We start from the raw sequence: 9,948 nt of genomic DNA on the forward strand, positions 1-9,948 counted from the left end.
AGGGGGCGACCGAGTGTAGGGGCGCATGGGAGGCCCAGGAAAATGGAGACCTGGGTTTATGTTCAGGTCTCGGCCCTTGCTGCTAGCTTGGCGCCCCGCGGTCCGGCGCGCACGGACAGTGCAGTGACACGGGGGCGGTCGAACCACAGGGTCCGCCCATGAGCTGCGGCACCGCCCCCGCGGGTCCTTCCCGTCCCGGTGCAGCTGCTTCCGGGCTCCGCGGCTCCCGGCGGCTCCGCGAGGCCGCGGCCCCAACGCTGGGCCGGGGAGCGGCCCCTGCGCACATCACCCGGTTGCGTGGGTTCCCCAGGTAGGCTCATGCTTTGTCTTGCGACTGGGATCTCCGAGGACATCTTAGTTCTGACCTTGCGGAGGTCGCGTCTCTGCTGCGTGTTCGCGGGCCAATCGAGCCACTTCGTAGAAGTCATAGCCCTCTAAATCAAGAGACGAACGCTGCTGGCTGGAGTTTGCTGGACACTTTCATTCCACCTCCCAACAAAGAAAATTCCTATTCCGCGAGGTCCCTTGGGGCAGCAGTTAAAAACTACACAATCCAGGAGTACCTAGGACTTGGGTCCACCTTCCTGCCTGCTTTCTTGGATGAAGCACTGCCTCCCCAGTTTCTGGGGCACCTTGGGGCGTGGCCTTGGTGAGTGAAACTTGGGGTGCTGCCTGCTGGGAAGGAAATCCGGAAACAGAGGACACTCTGGTGGTGACCCAGGCCTTGTCAGATCTGAGACTCTTGGAACCTTGTTTGTGGGGGTGTGGATGGTGAATGAATTTGGGTATGCCTCCCTTTATCCCAAAACTGAAGAGGAAGCAAACCACTTGCCACACTTGAGGCTGCATGATCCTTCAGAGAAGGGAGGAGCAACTTCTGAATTCAGAGTACCACTGCATCACCAGGCAAATATCTGTTCTAAGCCAAAAAGACTCTGGCTTCTGAGGAGATCCTGAGAGTCTGAGCAATACCAGGAAGCAGCCTCAGAATTTAGGGGCCCATCACACACCCCAACCATGTTCCTGCGACGGCTTGGTGGCTGGCTACCTCGCCCCTGGGGCCGCCGGAAACCAATGAGGCCTGACCCACCTGACCCAGAACCCAGACCGGTGGACAGCTCTCCTGAGAATTCAGGAAGTGACTGGGATAGTGCCCCAGAAACCATGGGAGATGTGGGGCCTCCCAAGGCCAAGGACTCAGAGGCATTGAGGGTTTCTAGAGCTGCTTCCAAACCAAGCAGTGAGCTCCAAGCTGAGCAGCTAGGTAGCAAAACAATGGATTCCCTCAAGTGGGACCAGCCTGTCTCTAGTGCTCAAGAGTCTGGGAGACTAGAGGCTGGAGGGGCCATTCCCAAACTCGGATGGGATCATGTGGATTCAGGTGGTACCAGAAGATCAGGGGTGACCCCTGAAGGGGGATTGAGCGTCCCTGGGCCAGAAGCCCCAGTGGATAAACCTGGCAGGCATCAGAAGCTATTGGGCTGGCTTCAGGGGGAACCAGGAGCTCCTTCCCGGTACTTGGGGGGCCCAGAGGAGTGTCTGCAGATCTCCACCAATCTGACCCTGCATCTGCTGGAGCTGCTGGCCTCTGCCCTGCTGGCCTTGTGTTCACGACCACTGCGGGCAGCCTTGGACACATTGGGCCTTCGTGGACCGCTGGGCCTCTGGCTACATGGCCTACTGTCCTTCCTGGCTGCCCTGCATGGGCTCCACGCTGTTCTGAGCCTACTTACTGCCCACCCTTTGCACTTTGCCTGCCTCTTTGGTCTCCTGCAGGCCCTGGTGCTGGCTGTCAGCCTCCGGAAGCCCAGTGGGGATGAGGAGGCCACTGACTGGGAGAGTAAGGGGTTGGAGGGGGAGGGGGAGGAGCAGAGGGGAGACCCAGGAAAGGGGCTGTGATCATGGGGTGGGGTGGGGGCAAAGGGTGAAGATAGTGTGGGCTTTAGGAGAAAAGTGTGGGGCATGACCCAGATTGTAAGCATAGGGATCTCAGGGATGGGGAAGAAACCCCAGAGTATGAGGATGTGGGCCCCCCTTTATGCACAGGAGAGAACAGCTATTTAGTGTGTTTGTGTATGGACAGTGAGGGCATTACCCTTGGATTCACCAGCTGTTACTACTTTTTGCTTTTACATTTCTCCCACTTTCAGTTTTTTCTATCCACCTCCACTTTTTAAAAGCAAAAAAAAAAAAAAAAAAAAGTGTGGTGGTAGGTAGAGAATAAAGACCAAAGGGTCCTCTCTACCTTTCAAAACTCTCCTGCAGTGGAGGAGACCAGGGCAGGATAGACAGACCTCTGCAGGAAGAGAATGGTTGGGACACCCAAGGTACTCCTTGGATCTTGGGATCTGAGCCATCGAGGGAAGAGTGGAGCTGCTAGCAAGTGGATTAGGGGGTCTGTTTAGGGCTCCACAGGTGACAAGGAGCCTGCAGGGCGGATCTGATGATCATGGGAGCCAGAGGGAGTGGGGACAGTGCAGGCAGTATTGGCAGGAGGGCCAGTGCAGAAGGGCTGGTACCTCAGGCAGTGTGGGGGGAGCACTGGAGCTTGTAGTCCCCACTTGGGGGCTAGGGGTTTGCTCACTTAGCAATAAATGACTGTGTCACACCAATTCCTAAATATACCACTACAAAGTGAGAGTTACTGCCACTCTGTTCTTCCTGACGCCGTCCAGCTGGGGGTTTAGGTGGTAGAGGATCCAGGGGGAGTGTTGAAATGGGAAGAGTGGGAATGACGTCTGGAGACAAACCCCAGAATGAGGATTGAAAAATCATCTTTATTATCTTAAATGGGAGTTGAAAGTCTCCAGCTTCTCCCTCCAACTCAGCTCCCACTGCACCCGTCTGGGGACTTAGATGAAGTTACAGGTCAGTTTCTAGCTCACAGGGCTCTGTGATGGGAAGAGGGAGAAGAGAAGAGGACAGAAAAGAAGTCCAGGGAGAAAAGCAAAGTTGACAGTAATGGGGTGGGGGAGGGGGGTGCGTTCCTTCATTTCCTGTCTCAAAGGAGTCTCTAAGGCCCTTTTCCCCCACGTCTGACTCTCTGCCCCCTTTATTTAGTGCAAACTCAGAAACCTCTTTTTTTATTCTTTGAGACGGAGTCTTGCTCTGTCGCCAGGCTGGAGTGCAGTGGCGAGATCTCGGCTCACTGCAACCTCTGCCTCCAGGGTTCAAGCAATTCTTCTGTCTCAGCCTCCAGAGTAGCTGGGACTATAGGTGCACACCATCACACCAGCTAATTTTTGTATTTTTAGTAGAGACGGGGATTCACCATGTTGGCCAGGATGGTCTTGATCTCTTGACCTCATGATCTGCCTGCCTCAACCTCCCAAAGTGCTGGGATTACAGGCATGAGCCACGGTGCCTGGCAAACCTCTCTTTTAAGTAGCTCAGAACCCATCCTGGCTCCCTCAGGGGACATCACAACTCTTAGCCACATGCCTCTAGTGACATTGCACAAGCCTCTTTCACCCTGTAATCCCAGAAGACTTGGTGGGTCCTAAGCCTCTTCTGTGAGACTTTAACCCCTTACCTTGATTCCTGGGAGTCAGTAAGAAGGCTTTGGAGGCCAGGCAGGAAGTCAGGGACTTGAATTCCTCCACACACTTTTTGGGAGGATATGGTGAGCGATCTGGAAGGGCAAGATAGGGCCAGGCCAGTCAAAACCCCTGGAAGCACCTAGCTCTTTCTGGGAGGATGTCATAGGGCCCAGAGTGAGGAGTCCTCCATCCTCCCTTGTTTTCCTCCAAACCTTCCTGCACTGCATTCCCACTCACTGTAGAGGAGAAAGCGCTGGTAACCCTGGCCTGTCTCGTTCAGCATGATTCCACCTGGGCATGAGCTGGAGAAGAGCTCAGTCTTCATGTCAGGGCGGCCTGTCAAGGTAGGTGCGGAGAAGCATGAGAACAGAGATGCAGAACCAAGCTCAGGGGACATGGGAAGGGTGAGGGCTGGGAAGAAACCTTCAGTTCTGAGATCTGTGCTCCCTTCAGTCAGGTGGTAGATCCATTTCCGGGGCACACAGCGCCCATCTTTCCTGCAGAGGTCATGGTGGCAAGGAGGAAAGAATGAGCATCACCCCAACTACAGTGTACCAGCTTCTTTTTTTTTTTTTTTTTTTGAGACAGAGTTTCGCTCTTGTTACCCAGGCTGGAGTGCAATGGCGCGATCTCGGCTCACCGCAACCTCCGCCTCCCGGGTTCAGGCAATTCTCCTGCCTCAGCCACCTGAGTAGCTGGGATTACAGGCACGCGCCACCATGCCCAGCTAATTTTTTTGTATTTTTAGTAGAGACGGGGTTTCACCATGTTGACCAGGATGGTCTCGATCTCTTGACCTCGTGATCCACCCACCTCGGCCTCCCAAAGTGCTGGGATTATAGGCTTGAGCCACCGCGCCCAGCCCTACCAGCTTCTATTTACTCCATCTTATTCTTTTTTTTTTTTTTTTTTGAGATGGAGTTTCGCTCTTGTTACCCAGGCTGGAGTGCAATGGCGCAACCTTGGCTCACCGCAACCTCCGCCTCCTGGGTTCAGGCAATTCTCCTGCCTCAGCCTCCTGAGTAGCTGGGATTACGGGCACACGCCACCATGCCCAGCTAATTTTTTGTATTTTTAGTAGAGATGGGATTTCACCATGTTGACCAGGATGGTCTCGATCTCTCGACCTCGTGATCCACCCGCCTCGGCCTCCCAAAGTGCTGGGATTACAGGCTTGAGCCACCGCGCCCAGCCCATCTTATTCTTTATTGAAGCCCAGCTCTCCATGGGTTTCAAGCTACTAAGCATTGGTTAGGCCCATCTCTCTCCAGAGGACAATTAATACAGCCATTGAATTCCATGGGTCAAGAATAATGGATATATCACCTAAGAAAGAGCCCAGCTCTTGGTGGGTGGGTTGTCACACTTTTGGCAGAGACTGAACCCACTAATGCTTCTGCCTCCTCATCACTCACATGCGGATGGTAGCACGAAGGTGGAACTGCATTGGGATAGAGCCAGCAGCCATGTTGAAGACAATGCTGTCCACAGGGTCAAAAGTTGCCAACTCCTTCATGGTGGGAGCTGCCCCTGCAATAAAGTGCCACTGGCCCAGGTGGACCTCTGGGAGCTGGAGAGACAATGAGGGGAGCAAGAGGGTGGGTTCCCCCAGCACAGGACAGGTCCAACCTCTTCATCAGTCAGGACAGCAAGACTTAGTGGTAGAGGTGTTGGCTGCCTTCTTCTTTCCAACTGGGATTGGATCCATGACAAAGAATCATTAAATGACTTTTCCTCTTTGCCTCTCTCCAATCAACCTGGGTAACCACCCCACCATACCTCTGCCATACCTCTGCATTGATGGCCACAGTACTGATATTTTTCTTCTTGCTTTCATTTTCACAACACTCACACCCCCTTCCTCCCTTCCTTTCCCAGGATGGCTTCCAATAATTCTAGGCTGTCCATCCAGGTCCCCTCAGAGCTTCCACCATGGGCTTCCCCCAGTCTCAGTCCATACCTCCTTCCCATCCACGCCCAGAGTTGTCAGTTGACTGTGCTCAGGGCACTGGTAGATGGAGTTAAGGATAATACCATAGAGGTAGAGCAGAGCTACCCAAATTTGGTAGAACATCTTCAGGCAGGAGGGAGCTGGTGCTGTGTGTGCCTTAACTGCTCTTTCCCCTACTGGCTGCTCACTCCACTCTGCTTTTCCCTTGCACTCGACCCTTGACCCTTTCACCTGCTAATGAATAACTTCAACTTTGTTTTCCAATCCAAACCTGGATTACTTAGTGTTTGGGACATCCGCCCCCTCTTCTGGATGCAATCACTCAAGAGGACACCCTGACATGTCCAGGGTTTCTCAGGAGTTATGAGGAGAGCTGAGCCGTCCAGGTAGAAGCCTGTGGTCTTTCAACTCATATGTGAGCCTGTATGTGAGCTGCACTGTATGGCACTGAAGAGAAGTAGTTTGATTGGGCCTCTCATTCATTCACTTAGCAAACTGTTTTTGAGTTCCAGGTGTTTTCCAAGAACTGGCTAATCCCCAGGGACATAAGTCAGTATAGGGAAAACTGGCTCTTTAGACAAATCACTGCAATACAACCCGATAAGTGGCTTTAGAGCAGTATGATGCAGGTGCTGGGGCACAGTGGATTGCTCTCTAGTTTATATCTGGAAAAATATGTATACCCTGGCAATGTTCACAGACACATAAATATGTTCATTCACTCAACATTTATTACTACAAAGAGGCTATGTAATCTGGCTGTTAAAGAGGATAGATGTTGGTGTCCGGCAGAACATGTCCAAACCCTAACTACAGGCGGGGCATGGTAGCTCATGCCTGTAATCTCAGCACTTTGAGAGGCCAAGGTGGGCTGATCGCTTGAGCCCAGAAGTTCGAGAGCAGCCTAGGCTACATTGCAAAACTCTGTCTCTACAAAAAATTAGCCGGATGTAGTGGCACACACCTGTAGTCCCAGCTACTAGGGAGGCTGAGGTGAGATGATTGCTTGAGCCCAGGATGTGGAGGCTGTAGTGAGCCCTGATTGTGCCACTGCACTCCAGCTTGGGTGACACAGTGAGACTCTGTCTCCAAACAAAAACCAAAAAAACCCAAAAAACAAAAACAAAAAACAAACAAAAAAAACCCCACCAACCCCTAACTACTATGTCTGTTTTTTCATCTGTAAAATTGGCAAATCATCATTCTCATAGGATTAAATGAAATAATGCCCATAAAGCCCTTAGCAAAGACTGTGCATGGTAAGTCCAAAGTATGTATTTGCTACAATTAATAGTAATGTTTGCAAAGCACTTAGTTTCTGGTGGGTAGTAAGTGCTCAAATAATAGATGGTAAGAATTGCCAAACAGGCTGTCATTTGCCAAACAAACTGCTCCAAGTGACTGGAGCAGTTAACGCTCTGAGATGTGGGGCTTCCTTGATAATTATTTATTTATTTATTTATTTGAGACAGAGTCTCAATCTGTTTCCCAGGCTGGAGTGCAGTGACGCAATCTTGGCTCACCGCAACCTCCACCTCCCGGGTTCAAGAAGTTCTCTGCCTCAGCCTCCTGAGTACCTGGCATTACTGGCACCTGCCACCATGCCAGGCTCATTTTTGTATTTTTAGTAGAGATGAGGTTTCATCATGTTGGCCAGACTGGTCTCAAACTCCTGACCTCATGATCTGCCTGACTCAACCTCCCAAAGTGCTGGGATTATCGGTGTGAGCCACTGCACCCAGCCTACTTATTTATTTTTTTAGCCAGTCAAATTTAGCAGTTGTTGGTGGTGGGGGGGGTTGTATACCAACTTTAGTGACACTGTTAATAAGTTCTGATACCTGCTACCATCAGACCAGCCCTACTTATTTATTTATTTTTTATTTATTTATTTATTATTATTATTATTATTTTTTGAGACAGAGTTTCCCTCTTGTTACCCAGGCTGGAGTGCAATGGCGCGATCTCGGCTCACCGCAACCTCCGCCTCCTGGGTTCAGGCAATTCTCCTGCCTCAGCCTCCTGAGTGGGTGGGATTACAGGCACGCGCCACCATGCCCAGCTAATTTTTTTTTAGTATTTTTAGTAGAGACGGGGTTTCACTATGTTGACCAGGACGGTCTCGATCTCTCGACCTCGTGATCCACCCGCCTCGGCCTCCCAAAGTGCTGGGATTACAGGCTTGAGCCACCGCGCCCGGCCCCTACTTATTTATTTTTAAAACAACTCTGTCGCCCAGGCACCATTACAGCTCACTACGACCCTGACTTCCCGGGCTCAGATGATTCTGGGGTAGGAACTACGGGCACACACCATCACATCTGTCTAATTTTTCGTAGAGACAAGGTTTCACCATGTTGTATAGGCTGGTATTAAACTCCTGGGCTCAAGCAATCAGCCCGCCTCAGCCTCCTAAAGTGTTGGGATTACAAGCATCAGCCACCATGCCTAGCTTGATAGATTATTTATATCCCATGGACTGCCACAAAAAATTTGCCCTGAGGGATGAGGCTCGTGTTTTTGTTAAAAACAAAATTTGGGTGACCGGTATATTAGAGTTCATTATACTATTCTATTTTGATGAAATGTTTGAAAATTTTTGTAATAAAAAGCTAAAATGCCTGGTCGACATGGTGAAACCCCGTCTCTACTAAAAATAACAAAAAATCAGCTGGGCATGGTGGCGTGTGCCTGTAATCCCAGCTACTCAGGAGGCTGAGGCAGGAGAATTGCCTGAACCCAGGAGGCGGAGGTTGCAGTGAGCCGAGATCGCGCCATTGCACTCCAGCCTGGGTAACAAGAAGGAAACTCCGTCTCAAAAAAAAAAAAAGCTAAAATGTGGCTAGGCACGGTAGTTCACACCTGTAATGCCAGCACTGTGGGAAATCAAGGTGGGAGAATTGCTTGAGGCCAAGCGTTCAAGACCAGGCTAGGCAACACAGTGAGACTCCATCTCCAGAAAAATAAAATTAGCAGGGTGTGGCATGCATCTCTGGTCTCTACTACTTGGGAGACTGAAGTGGGGGGATCGGTTGGGCTCGGGAGGCAGAGGCTGCAGTGGGCTGTGATTGTGCCACTGCACTCCAGTCTGGGAGACAAAGCCAGATCCTTCCAAAAAAAAAAAAAAAAAAAAAAAAAAAAATTGGCTGGATGTGGTGGCTTACGCCTGTAATTCCAGCACTTCGGGGGGCCAAGGCGGGCAGATCACAAAGTCAGGAGATCAAGACCATTCTGGCCAACATGGTGAAACCCTGTCTCTACTAAAAATACAAAAATTAGCTGGGCGTGGTGGCAGGAGCCTGTAGTCACAGTTACTCAGGAGGCTGAGGCAGGAGAATTGCTTGAACCTAGGAGGCGGAGGCTGCAGTGAGCCAAGACCACGCCACTGCACTTCAGCCTGGGCGACAAAGCAAGACTGTCTCCAAAAAGAAAAGAGAAGAAAAAAATGTGTGTGTGTGTATGTGTGTACTTAATAAATAAGCTAAAAGGCAACAACAATTTTTTATTGGGGCAGTAAAGTACAAGTGCTCAATCTGGACTCCTGTAGGCCTGGATTTGTCAGTTCTGCCACTTAGTTCGTCTAAGTGTACTCACCTATAAAATGTTAAAAGGCTTATGTTAAAAGGCTGTTTAAGGTAAGACAATAAACAAAACCCTTAGTATATGGGCTGGCAGAAGTGCTCATTAAACAGCTGTTTATTAGAACTCTTTTTTTTTTTTTTTTTGAGACGGAGTTTCGCTCTTGTTACCCAGGCTGGAGTGCAATGGCGCGATCTCGGCTCACCGCAACCTCCGCCTTCTGGGTTCAGGCAATTCTCCCGCCTCAGCCTCCTGAGTAGCTGAGATTACAGGCACGCACCACCATGCCCAGCTAATTTTTTTGTATTTTTAGTAGAGACGGGGTTTCACCATGTTGACCAGGATGGTCTCGATCTCTTGACCTCGTGATCCACCCGCCTCGGCCTCCCAAAGTGCTGGGATTACAGGCTTGAGCCATCGCGCCCGGCCAGAACTCTTAACTAAAATATAACCAGAACCTGGGTATAAACTATGAATCCCAGAAAGGCTGGGCACCCCAGCAACGATGTGCTTTCTGGAGGACTCGCAGTTTCGCGAGGCCGAGGCCCTTTTCTTAGGAAAGCTTAAAAGAAGAGGGCAAAGAGAGGCGGTAATGCCTCCACTCCCGCCTTCGGAAGCACGCTGGCTCGCCTTTCAATTCCCCACGGTCAGGGTCTTGTCTTTTGGTCCACTCGGACTCCATTTGCTCCCAATTCTCAAACTCGGAGGCGCCTCTTTTCTTGACCAAAGTCCTGCAAGTTAGCAGCATGCTTAGCTTTCCTAAAACGTGTCATGTCCCCGTGGACGCACACCGCCTACGAACGTGACACCCACAGCCCGCAGAACGCCCACCCGGCCGAACCGATATCTAGCCCGAATAACCAACCAAGAACCAAATAC

The 9,948-nt window shown here is 50.9% G+C and overlaps 2 protein-coding genes across 2 annotated transcripts; one reads left to right on the forward strand and one right to left on the reverse strand.

The window, feature by feature from the left end:
- The first annotated feature begins 191 nt into the window (after window positions 1–191).
- C4H6orf47 (chromosome 4 C6orf47 homolog) lies at window positions 192–2,638 on the forward strand. The gene has a single exon (XM_003944351.4). The coding sequence runs from the start codon at window positions 1,018–1,020 to the stop codon at window positions 1,897–1,899; it is 882 nt and encodes a 293-aa protein (XP_003944400.1). The 5' UTR covers window positions 192–1,017; the 3' UTR covers window positions 1,900–2,638.
- Window positions 2,639–2,757: 119 nt separating this feature from the next.
- APOM (apolipoprotein M) lies at window positions 2,758–5,694 on the reverse strand. Its single transcript, XM_003944350.3, has 6 exons — window positions 5,500–5,694; window positions 4,955–5,109; window positions 3,963–4,036; window positions 3,777–3,875; window positions 3,533–3,631; window positions 2,758–2,891 (listed from the first exon to the last, which is right to left on the reverse strand). Exons 1-6 carry the CDS (start codon window positions 5,611–5,613, stop codon window positions 2,863–2,865), a joined length of 570 nt encoding a protein of 189 aa, XP_003944399.1. The 5' UTR covers window positions 5,614–5,694; the 3' UTR covers window positions 2,758–2,862.
- Window positions 5,695–9,948: the final 4,254 nt, after the last annotated feature.

This window comes from Saimiri boliviensis, chromosome 4 (genome assembly GCF_048565385.1).
Source record: "Saimiri boliviensis isolate mSaiBol1 chromosome 4, mSaiBol1.pri, whole genome shotgun sequence".
NCBI lineage: Eukaryota > Metazoa > Chordata > Mammalia > Primates > Cebidae > Saimiri > Saimiri boliviensis.

Bases quoted from the DNA above. Each gene is read 5' to 3' on its own strand.
- C4H6orf47 (XM_003944351.4), top strand. From the start codon at position 1,018: ATGTTCCTGCGACGGCTTGGTGGCTGGCTACCTCGCCCCTGGGGCCGC.
- APOM (XM_003944350.3), bottom strand. From the start codon at position 5,613: ATGTTCTACCAAATTTGGGTAGCTCTGCTCTACCTCTATGGTATTATC. The intron at 5,110-5,499 runs GTATGGACTGAG...TTGTCTCTCCAG, and splicing joins TGGGCGTGGATGGGAAGGAG to CTCCCAGAGGTCCACCTGGG. The intron at 4,037-4,954 runs GTGAGTGATGAG...TGACCTCTGCAG, and splicing joins CTTCGTGCTACCATCCGCAT to GAAAGATGGGCGCTGTGTGC.